This window comes from Mobula birostris, chromosome 6 (genome assembly GCF_030028105.1).
Source record: "Mobula birostris isolate sMobBir1 chromosome 6, sMobBir1.hap1, whole genome shotgun sequence".
Classification (NCBI taxonomy): Eukaryota; Metazoa; Chordata; class Chondrichthyes; order Myliobatiformes; family Myliobatidae; genus Mobula; species Mobula birostris.
Genome location: NC_092375.1, coordinates 66,421,635 through 66,446,930, shown reverse-complemented (window position 1 = coordinate 66,446,930; position 25,296 = coordinate 66,421,635). Strand labels below are relative to the sequence as shown.

At 40.4% G+C, this 25,296-nt stretch overlaps 1 protein-coding gene across 12 annotated transcripts in view; it reads left to right on the top strand.

The window, feature by feature from the left end:
* dmd (dystrophin) overlaps window positions 1–25,296 on the top strand; it is a 1,961,093-nt gene that overhangs the window by 753,148 nt on the left and 1,182,649 nt on the right. For all 12 annotated transcript variants that reach the window (XM_072260552.1, XM_072260560.1, XM_072260554.1 and 9 more), the window contains 5 exons: window positions 1,729–1,901; window positions 13,904–14,027; window positions 14,840–14,927; window positions 16,818–17,062; window positions 23,454–23,631. In XM_072260552.1, coding sequence (XP_072116653.1) covers window positions 1,729–1,901; window positions 13,904–14,027; window positions 14,840–14,927; window positions 16,818–17,062; window positions 23,454–23,631 — 808 coding nt within the window. The remainder of the gene's footprint in view (window positions 1–1,728; window positions 1,902–13,903; window positions 14,028–14,839; window positions 14,928–16,817; window positions 17,063–23,453; window positions 23,632–25,296) is intronic.

Here is a 25,296-nt window from a genome sequence, read left to right as displayed (position 1 = left end):
GCTCTGCAGTCTGGTGCAGCTAAATGTTGTTTGATTAACTGGCACTTGAAAATATAAATGAGACTTGAATTTGGAGGGGCCAGGGAAATGAAACTCCGGATGATCACAGAAGATATTACATTTTAATTACTTTATAGCCAGTGTTTCATTTTGTGTCAAGAATCTGTGATTAAACCAGTAGATACTGGTGCAGGAGAAGCAGTTGCAGTGTCCCCATTGGCCATGGTAAGATAAGCGAAGATGAAAGCTGAGTTATTAAATATTAACCATGGTACTTTAATGGCACGACAGGCATTTCACTGTTGAGTGTGCAAGTATAAATTAATGGCCAAAATTATATTTAGTACAACCTCTGATGCTAACCATGTCTCCACTCTCAATTTATGCTGCTGCAAGACCCCAATTATCTTGAAGGTGTCCCAAGAAGTGACGAGTACTCAGCAATCTTCCTTCTCAAACCATCTCACTGTCAAAGGCTTTTTTTTTTGTCATTCTGTCTTTAATGATCAGAGGCACTTAAAAATACTTGAAGAAGATTTAAAATGATTTAAAAGCATATTTACTCTATTATCTGATGTAAATTTAAAGTATAATTATGCAGTTGGAAACAAGTGAACAAAAAAGTCTTCAAGCAACACACATAAAAGTTGCTGGTGAACACAGCAGGCCAGGCAGCATCTCTAGGAAGAGGTGCAGTCGACGTTTCAGGCCGAGACCCTTCGTCAGGACTCTTCAGTTAGGTTTAGTCACAAGAGATTCTGCAGATGATGGAAATCTTGAGAAAAGCACACACAATACTGGAGAAATTCAGCAGGTCAGGCAGCAACAATGCAGAGGAATAAGCAATCGACATTGTGAGCTGTGACCCATCAACATATTCATCCCTTCATCCAGGTTTACATCATTGCTTCCATCAAACGCTGCTGTTCTATAACTCCAGCATTCTCTGTCTAAGTACAATCCACTCTTTGTTCCACCAATGGTATCCTTAAATTGCTGGGTCCTGTTTTCTGGGACTCTCTTTCCATACATCTGTAGCATCTGTAAAGGGCACCTCTGTAACAAATATCTTAGTCATACTTCTTCAACTCTCTTTTCATTGTTTGTTATAGCTTACTTGGATTTGGCTGTGAAGTGTTTTTAAATGTCAAAGGTTTGAAATACGTTCAGGCTGCTGTGAAAATTTGAACTTGTTGAGCAGGTGATGATTTAAAGGAACATAGTTATTTTCTGTTGTGACTTCTAACTGGGCTAATTGGTTACAGTCATTGTGCACTGAATGCTTCAAGATGCTGAATGGTGTGTCTGTTATGGAAAAAGTAAAGGAGCATGAAATTGCCACAAAAGTGATAGGACCTGCTCTTATTGTATATTCGCTTTATAAATTCTCAGTTGGAAAGAACGGGAAGGATTTGACAGGCGTGCCTGTTCTGTTGCTTCTTAAATGTGTTAATGAATATTTTTGAGATGGCTATTGAACTGATTTCAATGCAATTCTTTTTGTATGTGTACTCTAAATCCTTTTTCATTCTAATCAGTTTTTAGCCACAGCTAAAAAATGAGATTAAATATTCTTGTTTGGGAGAATTCATTCATTGTTTTTCTGTGACAGTCAGATCATGATCTAACTGGAGAAATTGCAATCATTATTTTCTTTGCAGACTTCAAACAATTGTTATTGAAATCATTCCAGCAGTCTGTGTCTTCTTGTCTTAATACTTTCCTCAGATTTCACAGTCTGCTACTGCAACTGAGACATCATTAATACAGACCACCGTAATGGAAACCGTAACCATGGTTACAACCAAAGAACAGATTTTGGATAAACCGAAAGAGGAACTTCCTCCAGCCCCTCCTCCCAAGAAGAGGCAGGTACTTGTGGACTCTGAGCTCAGGAAGAGGTGGGTTTAAAAAGTAATATAAAAGTAACAAGTTACATTATTGCTTGAAATTGGAGAAAGTGTTGAAAAAAAGCCTGTGTCATATGCTGACTTGCTGTTATTGATTATAATTCAAGCATTAACTTTGAGTTTCCATTGCTAGTCGTTTAATTTATAATAATCAATGAGGACGCATCTACTTTTAGATTTCCTCTGACTTAATTAATATCGAAGTATATATTTTAGAATGGTATCTCAAAGCTCGTATGTTCCACCTTTCATGGCATGGCTGGTAATGTAGACGTCGGCTGCATACTTCAGTTAAGAGGAGCCAGATCCCCACCTACTGTTAAAAAACTATTATTACTTTCTATCAACACATGAGAGGAAATTATCAACCAGAAGAACATTGTGGCACCACTAATGGTATTGAGACCTTGAAATTGCAGTCATAACTCTCAATGGTGATTGAATTACCATATGTAATAAATTTATTTATTTTGTGGTTTTATAGTTATTTCAGATACATCAATTGGATATCACCACACCTGCAGAATTGACGATGGCTATAAGAATAGCAAAGGGGGTCTGTATAGAGATTAGCATATAGCAAAAAGAAACATGTACTGTACTTATAAACATGCTGAGCTAATGGTGGAACCAATTTATCTTACCCAGTGGAGGCTTGGTGAAGGTATTAAGTGGGCATTCAGCTATTTTTCTCTAAAAAAGATGCAGTTAATCACACTGAGTAGAGTCTGGATTAGAAATAGTTTTTTATATACTTAAAAAATATAAAGTAAAGGCCAAATAGATTTCCACCATATGTGTCCATTCTCATCCAAGGTTAAAAGGAAAAACAATAATAAAAGTAACAAGAGCCATGACCTCAGTTTTTCTATCTTTCTTTGTTGTTGGAGTGGTGCCAGAAAATTGAAAAATTGCTGAGAAAACTAGGGGGAGAAAAAGGAGAATTATCAACCTTGTAGCTATAGTCAAGCAAGTCAAATTTCAGTTTGGTGGGGGGTTGCAAAATGCAGAACAAATTCTTAGTTGAAGAAGCAGAGGTTAATGAAAAGGACTGGATTAAAAAGGGCAAATCATGACTAATGAACCTCATTGGGTCTTTGACACACTGGTGTGAACTGGACAGATTTCGGTGCATTCTGTCTAATCGGGTTTCAGAGTTCAGACCTGCAGAGCAGACTACATGGAGCAAGGACCTAAAAATACTTGATTTAAATTGAGCAAAACAATTAACCAACTCAAAGTATATTAAGTACACTAACTCTGAATTACTGATGAGTATGCAGAGATCTGTTCCATTAGTTAATATATTTTTAGCACTTGAATATTCTTTGCTTTTATTGCTACATAAGCAATTGTAATATTTACCTTGTATGCAAATCTTAAATGATCATTAGCAAGCGGTTGCATGCTTGGATACCAGTAGCAAGTGGACAATTTGGCAGTGACTATAGAATAGCTTTTTCATTGGCGGTCTACCAAGTTGCTTCTTTGTCTGAAGCAGCTGGTCTTATTTTTTTAGTACCTTCAATACTGGGCAGACTTTCTGTGAGTTCAGTTTCCTTTGCAGAAACGCAATTCCTTGCTCTGAGACTCAATCAAGCCAACCATGTGGAGTCTCTCTGACTGGAGACCTGTGACTAGTAGTGTGGCGCAGGGATCGGTGCCTGGTCCGTTGTCCTTTGCCATCTATATCAACAATCTGGATTATAGTATAGTAAACGGGATCAGCAAATTTGTAGATGACACCAAGATTGGGGATGTCGTGGACAGTGAGGAAGGCTATCAACATTTGCAGTTGGATCTGGACCAGCAGGGAAAATAGCAGATGGAACTTAATCCAGACAAGTGTGAGATGTATCACTTTGGGAGGACCAACCGGGGTAGGTCTTACGTGGTGAGCAGTAGGGCTCTAAGGAGTGCGGATCCATAATTACTTGAAAGTGACATCACAGGTAGATAGGTTCATAAAGAAAGTGCTTGGCACACTAGCCTTCATAAATCAATGTATTAAGTACCAGAGTTGGGATGTGATTTCAGAATTGTACAAGACACTGTAGGGGCCTAATTTGGAGTACTGAATCAGTTTTGGTCACCTACCTACAGGAAAGATGTAAATAAGATTGAAAGAGTGCAGAGAAAATTTACAAGGATGTTGTTGGAACCTGAGGACCTGATTTATAAGGAAAGGTGGAATAGGGTTATAACTTTATTTCCTTGAACGTAAAAGATTGAGGGGAGATTTGATAGAGCTGTACAAAACTAAGCATTATAGGCAGGGTAAATGCAAGCAGAATTGTTACTTTGGTTCACTGAGACTACAACTAGGTATCATGGGTTAAGGGGTGAAAGGTGAAATGTTTAAGGGGAACATTAGGCGGAAATTTCTCACTCAAAGGGCGAAGAAAGTGCGGAACGATCTGTCAGTGCAAGTGATGGAGGCGGGGTGATCTCAACATTTAAGAGAATTTTGAATAGGTACATGGATGGGAAGTGCCTGGATCTATGATTCAGGTGCAGGTAAATGGGACTAGGCAGATTAATGGTTCAGCACAAATTAGATGGGCTGAAGGGCCTGTTTCTGTGCTGTAGTGTTCTATGACTCAATGAGTCATTTCCCTGGGAAAGATTCATATTCCTGGTAAGCAGTTACCTGAAAACTCCAGTTGAGAGATTCTTATTTTTAATACTTTATTTTCAAAATTAAAAAAGAATGAAATCAACAAGAACATACCAGCTCAGACATGTATAAAAATGAAATAAGCAAAAAAAAAAGACATAACATTAGAGGAATGCCTATTGTACAAAGTGTTCAAAAATACAAAACTTTATATCTCAAATGAGGGCCGTGAGAAACCAGCTGGGGGGAAATTGCTCATCCGCCCCCGGCCTCATCCAGGTAGGCAAGAAATGGATCCTAGATAGCCGAAATTTTTTTAATTGAATTGGTTCTCAAGAACCTAAGTTTCTCCATCTGTATGACTGAGATCATATCAGCCATCCATCTCCGAAAGGAAGAGGGAGAAGGTGATTTCCATTCCCTCAAGATAAGTCTTTTGGCAACAATCACCTCTAGCATCAGAGACTGTTGTATGGCTGCAGGGAAACAAATAGTAGATTACCAGCAGCCAAATATAGCAAGATCAGCTTCCAAGGGGAAGGATCTTTTATAGGCCTTTTGAGTACCACAGTTGAGAGATTCTAACCATCATTTGGTGTCCCCCTGCTGTACTCAGTGGATTTGTAAAATTTGATGGGCCTCAAACAGCTGATGGACATTAAAAACTTACAGCAACTAGTTTTGCTGGCCTTTTGAAGGTAAAGGAAATTGAGAAAGGAAGTGTGGCAAATCAAGTATTTATTGATTTTTAAAATAATTTAGTAAACAGGATTATCATTATTTGGGAAATGAGCTATAAGGTATTTTAAGACATTGGGAACTTAGTTATGTAGTTGGCAAAGGTACAGGAGTGAAGGAGAATTTTTTTTCTGATTGAAACAATGTATGTAATGGGTACCCCTGGGTCAGTGCTGGTCCTGTCAATCCTCTTACATTGGATTAAAGTCTGGGACATACACTTATAAAGATAATTGATTGCACAAACCTTGGAAGACATTCAGCAGTGATTCAGAAAGTGACAGATAGCTCATGGATAGGGGCAGATTGGCAAAGTGGGTGGATGCTGAGCAGCTGCAGATAAATGTGAGGTAGGAGCACTGAGGAGAGCTAGTAAGATCTAAGTCGCACCATTTTAATGAAGTGCAAGTGGAGGAGTACTATGACTGTGCAGGAAAAAGTTAGAGGAGGGTTACCAAGGGATACCAGGGAAATGGAGCTCAAATACATGGAAGGATAAGAGAAACTGAAATTTTACTCCTTGAAAAGTTGCTTGAGGAGATCCAAAGTTATGAACCTTTTCTGGATGGTATACTTTGGAGGAAATGAATGAGTGCCAATCAGTGAGGTGGCTTTGTCCTAGATGGTGTTTAATTTTTTTCTGCTCTTTTTTTATATATTTATTCAAGGGACATAGGGTTCACATGATGAGCATTTAGTTGCCTATCCCTGTTTGTCCCTGAGAGTGTGGTGGTGAGCTGCTGCCTGTTCAGGAAAGGGTTCCATGGTTTTAAATTGGCAATGGTGATATATTTTCCAATTCAGGGTAGTGTGTGGCTTGGAGGGCAAGTTTCATGTTAGTGGGTTGCCATGCTTTTGCTGCGCTTGTCCTCTTAGCTGGTAAGGGTTGTGGGTTTGGAAGGTGTTGTCTCAGGAGTCCTGGTAAGTTGCTGCATTGCATCCTGTCGATGGTACAAACTGTTGCCTCTATGGTGGTGGTAGAGCAATGGAATGGTTGTGGATGGGGTGCTTATCAAATGGGCAACCTCTACTGTATGATGTCCTGAGTCTTGGTTCTGTTCTAATCAATGCAAATAGAGGGTATCCTGTTTCATAATTTTCAAGCCAACGTTGTAAGATTATTAGTCACAATATCTATCTTCTGATGTACTTTCAGTATTGCAGCTTGTAAAAGGCTGGTCCAGTTAAGATTCTGGACAGTAGTCTCCCAAAGTAGTTGGGTCCAAACTGAGATATCCAACAAAAACCCATACTGAACATCCGTGAGTAAGCTATAATAAAGTGCCCTTTCATATCACTACTGATAGCAATTTCCACCACTGATTTAATGATGGATGCGAGTAGTCAGGGTTGAATTGAGCCAGATTGGAATTAACTATTTTTGGAGACCCTTTATATCTCAGGGAAGTTTTTCATATTGTTTTGACACTGGTCTTTACCTGCCAATGTTTTGGCAGCTTTGCAAGATAGGTGATATCTGGTACCATGTGCAGGTGATATCTGGTACCATTGTTTTTGCAGTTCTGTACTTGGCATGGACAGGACTGAAATGACTAAAGTCTGCTTTCTGTGATGGTAGAGACCTCAGGAGGAACTGGAGTTAGCTCATTTATTTATTTACTTCTGAGAGGATCTTCAAACTTACCTTCAAGACAGATGTCTTTGACACCCATCGGGAGGAAGAGGGCAGCACAGTAGCATAGTGGTTAACATGAAGCTTACAGCACCTGCTGCTTGATCAGAGTTCAATTCCTGTTGGTGTCTTTAAGGAGTTTTGCACACTGTCCCCATGACCTCTGGGTACTCCGGTTTTCCCCCACATTCCAACGGTGTACAGGTTAGGATATGTAAGTTGTGCGCATGCCATATTGGTGCCAGAAGCATGGCGGCACTTGCAGGCTGTCCCCAGCACATTGGAGAATTGCTGACACAAACAACATTTTTCACTGTAAGTTTCAATGTGCATGTGATAAATAAAGCTAATTTTCATCTTGGAGTGACCCCTCTGTATTAGTTGCTTTAATTCATTTGCTGCCATTCACACTTGGTTGTGGAAAGACTCCTGAACTTCGAGTTGATCTGTTGGCTGTAGGATGGTTTAACTAAATTTACCAGAAGTTGCTTTTGCTACTTTCTTGTAGGAAAGCATGTATTCCTTTGATGCAGCTTAGCTGGATTGTAGGTCAGTAGAGTGCTGATCCTGAAACATTTTGGCTCTGCTTCACTTAACCTGCCAGTTTGGAAGTTGAAGAAGTGTGAGGAATATAAGGTTCAAGTTTTGGTAAAATGCAGCCTCCTGCAGAATGAACTTGTCCCTCCCTTTTGCTACAGCCTCATGCATTATTTCCCATCAGATGTCAATCCAGATCCTAGTTGACTCTGCTGATTTGGTTTCCCTCACTGTTCCGGGCAGTAAATTTCAGGTTATTACACAGAAGGTTTTTCTCCCCTCCCATTTCACTTGTGCCTTTTGGTTTTAACTTGAAATCTCTGCTTCTGAGCTATCTGCTAAAGAGAACAACAACTGTCTGCTTCTCCTCTGTAAAGCTGACCCAGGGTATCTTCAGGATGTCCAGTTTTGAGCTCCCTCAGCTTTCCTGAATTTACTCCTGCAGCACTGTGGGATCACAATGTAAAATCCCTGCAATATGTTCTCAGTCTGACCACTCGGCAGTGAAGGAACACTTTATCGATTCCAAGTAATGTAGTGAAGAGCATTAGGATTTTGACGATTTGTTTGAATTCTTGTAAAAGCAATTTTTTCCTGGCATTTTAAAATTTGCTATCTTTAATGAGAGTACTGAATTGATTCTTTGTTTCTGGATGCAGCACAAAATGCAGTGAAAAGTAGTGTTGAGATCCATCTACCATATTACACAAATATTGGTCAAAGATTATTACCTAAACATAATAGCATTATAGATGTCAAGTACAAAAGTTCAGCGCATTCAGTGTTTAATATTCTAGATGATTTTCCATTTTAGCTTTCAATACTGAGATTGCTACTAGCTCTCTGAGTCAATCATTAGACCTATGGGAAATGTAACTGAAGTATTGATTGCAATGGTTAGTTGCAAAAAAAACTAAATATTGCATTTAACTTACTTCCAATATACATAAGGTCTTCAGTGGCAATCAGAGCTCTCTGGTATGCATAATTATGTGGGTGCAGGGTTGCAAAATGCAATTACTTGCACCCATTCCATATAATCTGAGTAGCATTTTATCTTCAGGCTAATCACCTTTGATTTGACTTACGTGGGCAGCCATAGATAACTGTGGTATTGATTGGCAGAGAAAGTCAACAATTGATCTTTCTACTCTGGCACTACTTAATAGCCAGCCTGCACCTCTCCAAAGGGAAGGTGAAATTTGACTGCTCTAGTTGCAGCCATAATTCAAATAAATTTGGCGACAAAGAGCGTTGGTTGAGGGTGGGAGAGAAGGCTGCTAGACTTTGCTGCATATGTTAAAACCTGAAATTGTAATTACCTGCTTAGTATATCATCAAATCATCTTGCTGTAAAGCATTGCAAGCACAAAATCATTATGGAGGTTATTATTATTAAAGTGTATAGGCTACATTATTGCCAAGAATTGTATATTTTAGTTGTAAAATATGCTGAATTTCTTGAGAATGTGGAAAGGAGAATAGGTATCTTGTGTCTGTGAGAGGAATAGCCATTCAGACACACAGTCAAAAACAGTGGGAGTTGGATGGCCTTGCGATTTTTGTCAGTCCTGAGAAAGGGTACGCAATGTCAAAGAAGTTCATTGACTTTTTATGAGTAGCCAAGAAATTGGTTGTTTATCCGTTTTGTGGTGTGCTGTTTTTCATTGGTCCAGTTGTGTTTACTGTGAATGCCCACAAGAAAATGAATCTCAGCATTATAGTGACATACACATGTACTTTGATAATAAATTTACTTTGAAATTTGAAAACAATAGCAGTGTGAAACAACTGTGTACACCCAAAGGAGCACAGGGTGCTTTACATTATGGGTCTGAAAAGCAGCCTGTGCAGAAACAGCAGTGCTGCACTGTCACCTGTTACAGGTATTCAACGATAAGAATATCATGCTTAAAACTAATTGATCTATCAAGTGGTGTTTGCTTGTAACTCAGACATCCCACCTCTCCCGGGAGTCTCCCGCATATTAATAGTGGCTCCCTGGTGCCCACAAGTTATATACAATATCACGGAAATCAATTTTTTTGAGAGCGAGCGAGAGAAAGCAAGAGAGAGCGCGAGAGCGAGCAAGTGAGTGAGAGAGAAAGCAAGCGAGAGCGCTTGAGAGCACGCGAGTGACCACGAGAGAGGGAGAGAGAGCGCGCCATGGCAGAATGTTCCAAAAAAAAATAAAACGTGCGTCAGCCCAGACTACACTAAAGTGTACCCCTGCCTAATAAGGGTCAAAATAATGACAGCGTTGCTCGCTGCACTGTTTGCAACAGTGACTTTTCTATTGCCCATGGTGGGTTAAGACTGTAAAAGACGTGTTGAGGTGAGTTTAACAGGTGTCATTCGTTCATTAGCATAGCTAACATTATTTAAACTAGCTGCCAGCTGCTGAGGAGCTACTCTATTGCAGACATCCCACCTCACCCGGAAGTCTCCCACAAATTGATGGTGCTAAATCCCTGAAATGAGTTTTTGCAGGGTGGAATGTCTGGTAACTGAGGATGGAAATCCACAAGAACTGCTGTTAATATAAGGTTACCAAGTCTAATTGGTGCAGAGAATTGTGAAGAATATTTGGAGTGTTTTTTTTCTGCTGCAGCTCTGTTTGTTTAAAATACACTGTTACAGTGAGTCCTATTGAAATTGCTGTTCATTTGGGCCTTGATGATTCACTTAGTCCTTTGATGTGAAGAATCTAAATTAACATTATCCACTGATATCATTAATTCCATGGTGCCGGAGTTTAGCTCTGTATCATGTATTTCCTTCTCCACACAGTTTGAATCCAAATAACCATCTTCCTTATGGTGTCATTGGCACATAATATTGAAAGGAAAATTGAAAAAATGCACAAAAATTGCCAAAATTTCCAACTAATTCTTTCCTATTATATTAGAGGGTTTCCTTAATTACTGCTTTTTTTCCAGTAGAACGGCACTTACTCTAATTGAGATCACAAGGTGAGACAGTGAGCTCTTTAATACAGAGCATCACTAAGGCTAAAAAGTGAAAATGGAAACAATTCTGGAAGTTACAATTAGATGACATAAAACTTGTGTTTCAAAAGCTTGTAAACAATATGAAGGGCCAATGACTTCCATTATTGGTAGGCAAAGAACAAATCTTAATATTGGTTCAATCTCTACCATGAACCATAAAGTATCATCTGAAAACCTACTCTCTGTCATCACCATCACAGTTGACCACTTCCTTGTTTTGCTCCCCCCACCCCCAGGTCCCTCGGTCCCTTCGTGCCTCACCATTTCTTTCTTGCAAGTGTTCTAAGTCTCCGAGACCCTTCTTTATTTCTGCTCTATTGTACATCATCACTTTTTAAATGCTCCCTTACTGGGCAATGTGACTTTATTTGTCTAATTCAGAGTTAGGTTGTTTATTGATGAGTGGAGGGATGGAGCAGTATAGTGGCACAGCAGCCAGTGCTGCTGCCACACAGCTCCAGTCCAGTACCCTGAGCTTGATCCTCACTTCCGGTGCAGTCTGTGTGGAAAACATGGCATACAATAAGCGTCACAATTTCATGAGCTGTTTTCACCTTTAGTTACCCTGGCAACTTGTGAAGATTATTCACAGTTATTTCTCAAGCTGGAGAGAACAAGGCCATTGGAAGTCAAAATCTTTATGATCAGGAGCTTAAAACACATAAAGCCATAGCTTTATCTCCCACATTTAAGAAGGGGTGGATAGGCCAGATCATATCAGAGGCAGTGCAAAGCATGCCAGATTGGTGAAAAAGTTGACTGTGGTAGCTACCGAGTGTGCCCCTTCTCTCTGCAACAGGGAAAGCCAGGTTTTCTGAGCCCTGCGCAATTGTCTGTTCAGTGTCCCAAGAGATGCTTCCAAGACTACAATGTGGATTCCATCCATTGAGAAACATGATATCTGAGAGCACCATGTGATAACTTCTACAGGAGATGCAGGAGCCATACCTAGCTTTTCCTTCAGCTTCTCGCATTTCCTTGAGAGGTGGTCATGGGCCCCGAGCTATGCATGCCTTTTCACTGGTCAGGTAGAATGGTCACTGTTCCAAATATTCCCTGGTAACGCTCCCTAACTCTTCCTCTGCTACATTAACAATTGCACTGTTACTGCTTCAATGCATGTCTACTGATTTTGTCAATTTCATCAACTTTGCCTTTAACTTTCACCCTGTCCTAAATTTATTTGGTCCATCTCTGACTCCCCCCTCCCCCTTTCTTGATCTCTCTGCCTCCATCTCTGGAGACAAACCGTTGACCAACTTCTTTTATGAACCTACTGATTCCAAAAGTTATCTTGACTATATCTCTTCCTACATTGTCTCCTGTAAAAATATTATTCTCAATTCCTTCGTCTCCACTGAATCTGTTCCCAGGATGCAGCTTTCCTCTCCAGGATGTCAGAGATATCCTCCTCCTTCAAAGAACGGGGTTTCTCTTCCTCAACCATTGATGCTGCCCTCACTCTCATCTCCTCCATTTCCCAAAAATCCGTGCTCACCCCATCTTCCTGCCGCGTCAACAGTGATTAGAACTCCTCTTGTCCTTACCGACCACCCTGCGAGTCTCCGCAACTTGGCCAAGGTGCTACACCTTCTGTTTCACCGCCTCCCTCACCTCCATTCGGGGCTCCAAATAGTCCTTCCAGGTGAAGTAACACTTCACCTGTGAATCTGCTGCGGTTGCCTATTGTGCCTGATGCTCCTGATGCAACCTCCTTTACGTTGGTTAGACCCGTAAATTTGGGGACTGCTTTATTGAACACTTCGCTCCATCAACCAAAAGTGGAAATTCCTGGTCAAACATTTTAGTTCTGATGCCTATTTCCATTACGACATGCCTATCCATGACCTCCTCTTGTGCCACCATGAGCCCACCCTCAGTGTGGAGGAGCAACACCTTTATATTCCATCTGAGTAGCCTACAACCTGATAGCATTCTCCTTCCAGTAAAGCATTTTCCCTCCCCCTTCCCTCCTCTTCTATTCCCCACTCTGGCTTCTTACTTCTTCACAGCTGCTTAGCAGTCCCCCCTTTCCCCCACCTCTCCCCCCCCACCGGCTCCCCTCGTCTTTCCCTTTCTCCGATGGTCCACACTCCTCACCTATTGGATTCCTTTCTCTCCAGACCTTTATCTTCCGCGCCCACCTGGCTTCACCCTCCACCTTCTAGCTACCCTACTTTCCCTCCCCCCACCATCTTCCCCCTTCCTTTCCAGTCCATGGACCATTTTCACTATCTCAGAAAGGGAAATGTTGTTGAAGAAATTTGCCATAATCTTTCGTGTACCAGCATAGCCTTTGGTCATCCACTGAAAAAGACTGTTGTCAGTTCTAGACCTCAGACCTTAAACTAGCACATAACTCATGGATTATCAAGCTGCAGAGATTCCACCTTTCTGTGGGGTGCTTCAACGGTGTAGGCCACCTGCATCTGTTGCACTACTCCACTAGGGCTGTTTCTGCAAGGTCCTCCATATTCTCTGCGAGGAGAACTGAACCAATGTTTCAATTCCTTTGCTGACCAACATATCTAGGGTCCAATCATTGATCACACTTTTCAATTGGCAAGCTGGTTGGTTAGCATGATAATCACAGCTCCTGAAAGAGACATCTTAGTTGAAACTCTATATGGGTATAAATAACCAGGAGGACAGAGAATGTAATATGAGGATGTTTTCAGAGTTTCGTTTAAAATGTAATGTCCATCAAGACCATAAGACATAGGAGCAGAGTTAGGCCATTCAGCCCATCGAGTCCGCTCCGCCAATTCATCATGGCTGATCCCAGATCCCATTTAACCCCATTCTCCCTCAATGAATAACTGGAATCCATTGCTGGTAATGGCAGAAAGTAGAGAAATAACATCTAGGATAGGACTAGAGCTTTGAGTCCCTTCATCAAGAACATACAGTAGATAAGATGCACATTGCCCAGTATGAAAAGCTTACTCAGCCCTCCTCCCCCACCTGTGGTGGAGTCTGTCAATGCCAAGTTGGCCTTACAAGTCATCTGACATCCCATGGAACTGCAGTAGAAGCAGATCATTCTTAACCCTGAAGGAGAGGCCAGGAGAAAGAAAACTTGCAATCACATCATAGGTCAGCAATGTTGATGTGTACACAGTTTATATTTTTGCCGTGTGAATGAAACAGATTTTTTGCACTACTCCACTATTTGTAACTATAACTTGCATTAAAACTATTGCAGTTAATAAAATTTTCCCCATGTTTTATTTTCTGTAAAGAAATTTTATCTTTGTAACTTATTTCTCATCTAAAGCTCAAGAAGTATTCCATTTTAAAACAGTAGTATCTTTAATAAATTGAAGTTCACTGCAGACAGTCAATCCATGAAAAACTGTATCTGCAAATGGTTTGAGTTTCGCTCTGTGCTGAGGAGAAAACAATTGCGTGTGAAGTGGTGACAGACTTGCATTGATATTGGCTGTTATTTCTGAAGGTTTGATGTTGATACAACAGAGTTGCACAGCTGGATGACACGATCAGAAGTTATCCTTCAAAGTCCAGAGTTTACAATTTACCGGAAAGAAGGAACAATTTCAGATCTTCAGGAAAAAGTTAATGTAAGTCAGTTATTTACTTTGTAAAAGACATTGCTTTGAACTATGTTTCCATTTGGCTGTGCTAAATTCCCTGTATTGTATAGATATTTAAACTCTTTGAGTATGTTCCATTGATCAAAGAATTTCAGAGTTGAATATACTCAAGTACATGTAGCATATTTAATGCTTTCAACCAGTAATGAATTTCTCGAGGCCTTGAAATAAGCCACTCTTGTCATAAATGCTGATGAAGTAATACATTATGCATTTGATTGCATTTCATAATCAACTTGAGAAAATCGTACTTTTGTCTCAGATACATTTTGAACATAGATACAAAAACATAAATATTTTGTTTTACTTTATTTTTTCAGCAAGGATTAGATTCTGCTCCGGCATTGATGATGACAAACTCTAGTTCTGTAGCAATCGACCTGGCTAAGAATGAAATATTAATTGAGCCATCATCAGTTAGGGAGGACTGGAATCTAAACCTTTTCTAGATATGCTGATATATGTTTTGAGCTTTATATTCAGATTGGATTGTCAAGATGCCAAGATTTCCCTTACTATCTCTATCCCAATTATTTACATCATTTATTGACCTAGGATTGCTGTGCACAGTTACAAAAGCTTTTAAAACATGTCAGGGGAACACATCTTAATTACTCTGAAACTGCATGTTCAATAAATGGTTAATGTAATTGTCTTTATATCCATATTAACTCAGCCAAAAGATAATCTGCTGTATCTTACTTAGCAGAATACTTATTTTCTTTCACACTCCCTCAAGACATGATGCAAGGGAATCTCATTTTGTTGTTATGTTGCAGGCTATTGAAAGAGAGAAACCTGAAAAATACAGAAAATTGCAAGATGCCAGCAGATCAGCTCAGGCCCTGGTGGAACAGATGGTGAACGGTAATTACATGCAAGTTGATTCCGATAATCTTCTGTGGGATTTGTGCAACACATAATTTCAAATTTATCACAGAAGTCATATCAGCAAGCAGCACTCTAAAATCAAATGCCAACTTTTAGCGTACATTTAATGTGTTCATCAACTGTGAAAGAATTGAAAGAATACTGTCACACATAAGCATTTATTTACTCTATAAATTGTCATAAAATCTGAGATGTTTTATTCAGTCTCACTTTAGTTGCAGTGATTCTTCAATGCAGTAGCTATCATTGCTTGTGGTGGACATATTGTCAGACGAGTGTAGAATTTTGCGAAAAAATTTGGCAAGTCTCCTTTTAATTTCAGTTTTTGTATCCTGACATCCATAATGTTGGATCGGTAACATTCTTTTGTAAGGGGTAACAAATCCTAGCAGCACATACATCCATTTAGTACATTAAGTCCTGTTGCTTAACCCTTTTATCTTATTTATTGACATACAGTGTGGAGTACCTTTCTGGCCCTTTGAGCCACGCCACCCAGCAATCCCCCAATTTAATCCTAGGCTAAACACGGGACAATTTACAATGGCCAATTAACCTACCAACTGGTACGTCTTTGGAACGTGGGAGCAGGGGAGAGGTTATGGGGATTTTAAAAGGGGGTTGCGATGGAGTGAAGTCTCGGTAGCTGGAAAGTTTAAAACAAATTAGCAGAGCCTTCTTGATTAGTCAGGGCATCAAAGGTTACGAGGAGAAGGCAGAATTTGGCTACCAGTACAATGCTTGTAATGGCTGCAGAAACTCTCCCTTCATGTAGCCTCACTGCAGAGTGACAGTAAAGCATCCAATGACAAGGGGCAGCTTTTAAAACAAGAAACAACATTCTATGTGCAATGGAAGCACAAATATGTGCCTAGGTGGTGGAGTCCCAGAACTATCAGAATGAATTTCCAGATTTATCCATGAAGATGATTGCAATCACCTTTTTTGGAAGTGAGCATGAGATTTCAAACCAAATAGTGATGTGTTCTCAAGTTTCTATGTTTCTTTCTCTTACTTCTTTAAGCTGATTTCCTTCTGAATTAATGCCATAATAAATTTTGAATTGATGGTTTTCTGTTGAGTAACATTTGCTAAAGGGAGTACAAAATAAGTAGAGCAGATTTCCGAGTCTGAAAAATATATGTTCGTGGCTCTGGATTGGGGTGTAAAAAGCAATGTCATCCATTTATGGTAGTAGAACTGACTTATGCATTCATGCTCAGAGTACTTGGTCTTTTCATGCCCATCAATTGTGTTGGTTTGTGAATCTTACATTCTACATTTCAAATTTATAATCAACAGGAAAATTCTTTTACTGCGATGGTTTCTGTTCTGTTGGCTGTTCCGGGTACATGAACAGTTATTTGTTATAAATTATGCAATTTTTCTCTTAACCAGATAGTAACATGATAATTTTACCAAATTGTTTTAAGATAATGTAAATATGTTGTTTGCTGCATTATCCCATGAGTTGCCATGGGAACAAGGTTAAATATCATTTGAACTTCAAGTGATGATATCACAGTGTCTCACCTCTTACGGAATTAGCACAGACACAATTCCACACTTGATGTGCACAATATAATATACTTGAATCGGACAGCAGTAACATTTGCCAACTGTCATTGATTACATATGTGGACTTATTTAGTTAATCTAGCAGAGCATAAATGATGCTTTACTCGATTACCTCTTCATGCCCTGTTCACCACTATTAATGCCTTCACATATGGAGCTTTAATATAAATAAAGAGTTGGCATCTTTACTTTTGGAATTGTAAGTAACTTCGCTATATGTGTGTTTGCAACCTATTACAAGTGTTTTTGGCTAAATGGTCACCTCGCTAACTTGTTTTTAAACTGCAGAGGGGATTTCATCTGCTGAAGATATCAGACAAGCTTCGGAACAGCTGAAGAAGCGCTGGGAGGAATTCTGTCAACTACTGCTGGAGAGGATGGACTGGCTGCAGCATCAGGAAAAGATCATTAGCATCTCTTCACAGCTTCAAGAGCTTCAGCAGGCCATGATCTCTGCAGAGAGCTGGCTGAAATCACAGCAGTCACCACCCACCGAGTCTGACACATCAAAGATCCAACTAGAGAAATGCAAGGTTAGAATCCAGAGCCTCCAAAAGATCTTTTTTTTTTCGCACAGCATGAACAAAGAACATAGTGGTACTACTACTCGACTGTCAGACAGCATCTGGAAAGAAGCAGTTAATGTTTTGGGTCATTGACCTTCCCTCATGACTGGAAGTGGGAAGCTCCCTTGCTCTGATCTCACTTGTATTGATCGTAAGATCTAAACCATTTATTGAAGGAGGCCAATCAATTCATTGATTTCATCCCGGCCAAAATTGGTTCCTTATGGGTTCATTCTATTTCCAAGGTCTTAAAACCTTGAAGTTATTGGCTGCTCTGCTGTCACCTGCATATTCTAATGCATGTGATTAAGGTTTTTTCCCTCCACCTTCCTTTCAACATTGAATTTCAGACCTTTTCTACCCTTTGGTTAAGGAAGAATTTATTAACTCCTTTCCAGTCCTTGAAATGTATGTGTCCTCGTTATTGATCTCTTGCTGAAGGAACAAAGTTCTTCGTATTCACCTTGTGTTGGCTTCTCAGAATTTGAAGCACTTATTTAAGACCAAAAGACCATAAGACAAAGGAGCAGAAGTAGGTCATTCAGCCCATCGAGTCTGCTCCGCCATTTTATCATGAGGTGATCCATTCTCCTATTTAGTCCCACTCCCCTGCCTTCTCACCATAACCTTTGATGCCCTGGCTACTCAGATACCTTTCAATCTCTGCCTTAAATACACCCAATGACTTGGCCTCCACTGCTGCCCGTGGCAACAAATTCCATAGATTCACCACCCTCTGACTAAAAAAATTTCTTCGCATTTCTGTTCTGAATGGGCGCCCTTCAATCCTTAAGTCATGCCCTCTCGTACTAGACTCCGCCATCATGGGAAACAACTTTGCCACATCCACTCTGTCCATGCCTTTTAACATTCAAAATGTTTCTATGAGGTCTCCCCTCATTCTTCTAAACTCCAAGGAATACAGTGCAAGAGCAGACAAACGTTCCTCATATGTTAACCCTCTCATTCCCGGAATCATTCTAGTGAATCTTCTCTGTACCCTCTCCAACGTCAGCACATCCTTTCTTAAATAAGGAGACTAAAACTGCCCACAGTACTCCAAATGAAGTCTCACCAGTGCCTTATAGAGCCTCAACATCACATCCCTGCTCCTATACTCTATTCCTCTAGAAATGAATGCCAACATTGCATTTGCCTTCTTCACTACTGACTCAACCTGGAGGTTAACTTTAAGGGTATCCTGTACGAGGACTCCCAAGTCCCGTTGCATCTCAGAACTTTGAATTCTTTCCCCATTTAAATAATAGTCTGCCCGTTTATTTTTTCTGCCAAAGTGCATAACCATACACTTTCCAACATTGTACTTCATTTGCCACTTCTCTGCCCATTCTTCCAATCTATCCAAGTCTCTCTGCAGACTCTTCGTTTCCTCAGCAATACCGGCCCCTCCACTTATCCTTGTATCGTCAGCAAACTTAGCCACAAAGCCATCTATTCCATTATCCAAATTGTTGATGTACAATGTAAAAAGAAGCGGCCCCAACGCTGATCCCTGTGGAACACCATTGGTAACTGGCAGCCAACCAGAATAGGATCCCTTTATGCCCACTCTCTGTTTCCTGCCAATCAGCCAACGCTCTATCCACATGTGTAACTTTCCCATAATTCCATGGGCTCTTATCTTGTTAAGTAGCCTCATGTGTGGCACCTTGTCAAAGGCCTTCTGAAAATCCAAATATACAACATGCACTGCATCTCCCTTGTCTAGCCTACTTGTAATTTCCTCAAAAAATTGTAATAGGTTTGTCAGGCAGGATTTTCCTTTAAGGAATCCATGCTGAGTTCTGCCTATCTTGTCATGTGCCTCCAGGTATTCTGTAACCTCATCCTTGACAATCGACTCCAACAACTTCCCAACCACCGATGTCAAGCTAACAGGTCTATAATTTCCTTTTTGCTTCCTTGCCCCCTTCTTAAATAGCGGAGTGACATTTGCAATCTTCCAGTCTTCCAGAACCATGCCAGAATCGATCGACTTTTGAAAGATCATCACTAATGCCTCCACAATCTGCAAAGCTACTTCCTTCAGAACACGAGGGTGCATTCCATCTGGTCCAGGAGATTTATCTACCTTTAGCCTATCCAGCTTCCTGAGTACTTTCTCTGTCGTAATTGTGACTGCGCACACTTCTCTTCCCTGCCACCCTTGAGTGTCCGGTATACTGCTGATGTCTTCCTCAGTGAAGACTGATGCAAAATACTCGTTCAGTTCCTCTGCCATCTCCTTATCTCCCATTACAATTTCTCCAGCATCATTTTCTATCGGTCCTATATCTATTCTCACCTGTCTTTTACTCTTTATGTACTTGAAAAAGCTTTTAGTATCCTCTTTGATATTATTTGCTAGCTTCCTTTCATAGTTAATCTTTTCTCTGTTAATGACCTTCTTGGTTTTCTTTTGTAAGGTTTTAAAACTTTCCCAATCCTCTGTCTTCCTACTAATTTTTGCTTCCTTGTATGCCCTCTTCTTTGCTTTAACTTTGGCTTTGACTTCTCTTGTCAACCATGGTTGCATCCTTTTTCCACTTGAAAATTTCTTCTTTTTTGGAATATACCTGTCTTGCACATTCCTCATTTCTCGCATAAACTCCAGCCACTGCTGCTCTGCTATCTTTCCCGCCAGTGTCCCTTTCCAGTCAACTTTGGCCAGTTCCCCTCTCATGCCATTGTAATTTCCTTTACTCCACTGAAATACCGACACATCAGATTTCGGCTTCTCTTTTTCTAATTTCACAGTGAACTCAATCATGTTATGATCAATGCCTCCTAAGGGTTCCTTCACCTCAATCTCTCCAATCACCTCTGGTTCATTACACAATACCCAATCCAGTACAGCCGATCCCCTAGTGGGCTCAACAACAAGCTGTTCTAAAAAGCCATCTCGCAGACATTCTACAAATTCTCTCTCTTGAGATCCAGTGCTGACCTGATTTTCCCAATCCACTCGCATGTTAAAATCCCCCACAATTATCATAACACTGCCCTTCTGACAAGCCTTTTCTATTTCCAGTTGTAATTTGTAGTCCACATCCCTGTAGCTGTTTGGAGGCCTATAAATAACTGCCATCAGGGTCCTTTTACCCCTGCAATTTCTTAGCTCAACCCATAAAGATTCTGCACCTTCCGATCCTATATTACCTCTTTCTAATGATTTAATATCATTTCTTACCAATAAAGACATGCCTCCCCCTCTGCCTACCTTCCTATCCTTCCGATACACCATGTATCCTTGGATGTTCAGCTCCCAGAGACATGCATCCTTTAGCCAGGTCTCAGTGATGGCCACGATATCATACCTGCCAATCTGTAGCTGTACAACAAGATCATCCACCTTATTCCTTATGCTGCGTGCACTTACGTACAACACATTAAGACCAGTATTTGATACTTTTTGCTTTGATTTCACTGCAACTTTATTGCACTGCAACTCATCCCAATGGCTACAAATTTGCCCATTATCTGCCTGTCTTTCCTGACATCTTTACTGCTCACTATCTTAGATTTATTTCTGTTTTCCCCTTCCTCCGCTCTATCATTCGGGTTGCCATCCCCCTGCCAAATTAGTTTAAACCCTCCCTAACAGCTCTATTAAACTTTCCCGCCAGGATATTGGTCCCCTTCGGGTTCAGGTGTAACCTGTCCTTTTTGAATAGGTCATAATTCCCCCAGAAGAGATCCCAATTATCCAAGAATCTGAAGCCCTGCCCCCTACACCAGTCTCTCAGCCATGCATTCATCTGCCTGATCCGACTATTCTTGCCCTCGCTAGCACGTGACACAGGTAGCAATCCCGAGATTACTACCCTGGAGGTCCTGCTTCTCAGCTTCCTTCCTAACTCCTGGAAATCTCTCTTCAGGATGTCCTCCTTTGTCCTATCTATGTCATTGGTACCAACATGTACCAAGACAACTGGCTGCTCACCTTCCCCCTTTAGAATATTCAGGACCCGATCCGAGACATCCCGTACCCTGGCACCTGGGAGGCAACACACTATGCGGGTATCTCTGTCAGGCTCACAGAATCTCCTGTCTGTTCCCCTGACTATGGAATCCCCTACGACTACCGCATTTCTCTTCTCCCTTCTTCTCTCCTGCACAACAGTGCCAGGCTCAGTGCCAGAGACCCGGTCACCGTGGGCGTTCCCTGTCAGGTCATCCCCCTCAACAGCATCCAGAACAAGATATTTGTTGCTGAGGGGGACAGCCACAGGTATGCTCTCTACTATCCGGGCATTTCCCTTCCCTCTCTTGACAGTCACCCAGCTTTCTGACCCCTGTAGCCTAGGGATGACTACCTCCCTGTAGCTCCTGTCTATCACCTCTTCACTTTCCCTGATAAGCAGTAGGTCATCAAGCTGCAGCTCCAGATCCCTAACATGGTCTCTGAGGAGCTGTAACTCGGTGCACCTGGCGCAGATGTGGCCATCAGGGAGGCTGGAGGTCTCCCAGGATTCCCACATCTGACACCCTGAACAAAGCACTAACCCTGCAAGCATGCTACCTAACTCTACAGGAATGAAACAGGAAAAATAAGTCTACTCGCCCACTTACCTCGCCAAACAGACAAACTTTTTAAACTGTTAGCTCGTACCGTTAGCTGTGAGAGCCCTGCTGTTCCTGTCTGTCCGGGCTGACTCGCGAAGGGGGTTGGGGTGGGGGGGGAGAAAAATAGAGTTGATGCTTTGCTCTCACCTCTTCCTGTTTACCACCGAAGCCCGTTGAAGCCAAAGCCCTACGCTCTGCTACCGCTCACTCCGCTGCCCGCTGTATAGGGTGGTCTCCTTTTCAAACTGTCCGCGCGGCCCTGTTGACGTCACGCGCCTGCGCAGTCTTGCCCTTCTTGCACTGGAAGAAGTTTTTAAAAAAAAAACTGCCTTCCTTCAGAATTCAGCTCCCACGATGCTCTGTAGTCCCGATCCAAAGGAGAGCCGTTGGTAGCAACCTGCCTTTTTAAACTCTCTGCGCGGTCCTGTTGACGTCACGCACCTGCGCAGTCTCGCCCTTCTTGCACTCGAAGAAGTTTTAAGAAAAAAACTGCCTTCCTTCAGATCACCTTTCAATCACCTTTGTTCAAAAGTAAGCAATTTCAGCCCAGACAGTCATTTCTGAATTAATAATATTCTCCAGCAGAAAGTTTCTATCTGAGTCACTGCCAAAGGGGAACAAATCTAAATTATAATGTAAGAATTTATTTCCTGGTATCTTTCATTCATCATGATGTTGGGTTGTCCTGTATCCGGGAGAAGCAGACAGGAAAATAAATATAAGAGCAACTTAGACAGTTCAAACTATCCGGAATGACATAAAAACCTACTCATTTAAAACATTGGGGAAATTGTGACAGTACTTCTTGAATTAATTTTAAGATAGGTTGTATACTCAAATTGTAAGAAAACATGTTGTATCATGTCATTAAAAGAGCTGAAGAAGTAGTACATTAATTATTGTTATTGATAAAGCTGGAATGTCTAGCATGGAGTCGAATGGCACTAAAACAGGGCTTCAATTCAACTGGTCTATACCAACCACGGTGCTTATCTAAGCTGCTCCCATTTGGCTCATTTCCCTATACCTATCCAAATGCCTGTCAGATGTTGTTAAGGTACCATCCTCAACCACATCCTTTGACAGTATGTCTATGAAGAGAAAGTTATTGAGTGATTCTGTTGTATGAAAATTGTTTGAACTGTTTCACTCTGCCTGAGATGAGGCTGTCATCCAATGGCGAATGGAAAAGCCTCAATTAAACATCCAGCGGGTGTTTATCTCTCAAGCAATGTATTATTTCAGTGCAATTAAGAATTCAACAAAGTTTTATCAAATTTTGCACACAAGTTCCAGTTAGCAGGTATAATAATTGAATCAATTCAAACCCCCAGTGTTATAAAAATTTATTTCTATGAAACTATAGTTGACAACTTTATTTGATGGGATAGGAAGATATGATGTGTAAGGTTTTACAACATGTTTTGGTACTGTTTTAACTTTGTTTGTATTCAAGAATTAGATCTGTTAAGAGTAAGGACGATCTTCATTCAGTCAATCCTCCCTGTTAAACGTCTATCTGTGGAAGCCTCTGATTCCCTGACCCACTCTGACATAATCCTCTAGTATAAGCCAATTTTTGATATGAGCATTATCACTTCATCAAATAAATTTAGTATTGCAAATATAAACTTCTGCTCAGAATTAAACCTTGTACAACCAGTTATTCAAAACCCAAAATTACTGGTTTTTAATGCTATTATGTCATGATGTGTTTTATTTGGAGCTTTCAGAAATATTCAGAACCTGAAATTGAATGCACATAAAACCTACTTTTGTGTAAACCTTTCAGGAGGAAATCTCACGATTGAAAGCACTGCAACCATTGGTTCAAAAGCTGACCAAACAAGGATCTGAACTAAAACGGAAAGAAGTGCCCAAGTCTTTGGGGGGTGATATTGTTGCTTCTACCAGTCACTATGCACAAGTTCTTGCAGCTCTGCACAATCAAGAAAAGTTATTGCAGTCTCGTAAGTGGTTCCAAAGCTTGTGCTAGTTATCCTTAACCATAGATAAACTCAGTCCTTCAGCCAGTTTCAAGCACTGAAATTGTATTGCCTTGCTGAAACCAAAATGTTAAAAAGTTTTTGGAGCACTTCACATTTTTGAACTGCATTTGTAGTTTTCACAATAAGTAAGCATTGTTCCAGGTTCCTCCAGGGGAAGAAACAGAAATAGTTTTCTTCAGCATCTCATCTACTGATCTATTATGAATAAATATGTTTTAGAAATGAAGCAAGTTCGAATGAAGGAACACAAACTTATTGTTGCAGTCATTGGATAGCCTTTACACAAATTAAAATAACTGAATAAACATTTCTGGGTACTGTATTTTGATTCTTTACTTCATAAACAACAGAGAAATGACATTTTTAAGAAATCAGAAAGAATACTCTGCTTCCTTACATTCACTGCTGTTTTTTCCTTTGTGAAGACAATTTCTATCACATTGATTTTCCAAGCCAGAGAGTTAAACTTTCAACTAAATTCATCTGTCAGTGTTCTACTTTGTCTCACCCTCCATTCTTGTAGATTTCACCTTGGTGCACTGGTACAATGCTAATTCTCTTTTTCAATACAGGATCTCTGTTTCTCTGCTGATCATAATCTTTCATTTCCTTTGGTCCTCCCTTCAGTCACTTTCTGTTATGTAATTTATTTGTGCAAACTGTTTTAAGTTTTAAGTTTTGTCTTTCCAATATTGCATTCTTTCATAATGCATACATCACTTTTTTTTCCTTAATTAGTTCTTCTGTTGGCTCAGTGAATTTAGACAGGAGATTGAGACCAAGAACAGCCAGGTCATTCAAACTGTATTAAGTTCGGAAACCTTAACTGGGTACACATTAGTTTTGCTTCCAACGTGAGGGAAAGGAAAGATGTCCAAGGTCCATACTTCAAGCTTCCAATCATTATCAAGTTGTCTCTGCCAGAAATTCACATATTTGAATTTGGAATTGACCTCCTTGATGCTCCCTCTAGTAGAAATAGTTCTAGTACAATAAGTGAACCTTCAGTGTTAAAGCTCATGCATAACTGATAGATAATTGGACAAGATGCCAGAGGATACAAGTGCCACAGAGCTCAGCTCAAGCAAAAATCCAACATCTTTAAAGAGGTAAAGTGAGTAAATCAGGATGAAAAAAAATAGTAGCAACTGTTTAATAACTTTTGCTCCTACTTTTTGTGCAGTATAAATACTATAATACTCCTTCATCTGCTTTTTATGTTGCCATAATTCAGGTGCCTCAATTGAGAAAACCTGCTAGAGCATGGGTAATATGAAATTCATGAATATACCACTTTCCAGCTGGAATTTTCTCAGTTTTCAAATGCCTTCAGTTGCACATGCTGGTATTTGTATAGTTCAAAGTAAAAAATTATTTTCAGAGTACATACATATCACCATATACAACCCTGAGTTTCCTTTTCGTACGGGTATACTCAGCAAATCTGTAAGACAGTAACTGTAAACAGGATCAACGAATAACAAACAGTGCAAAAGTAAATATAAATAAAAAACAATAAATAACAAGAGCATGAAAAACAAGATGAAAAGGAGTCCTTAAAGTAAAACCATTGGTTGTGGGAACACCAGAAATAGATTGAGTGTAGTTATTCCCTTTTGTTCAAGA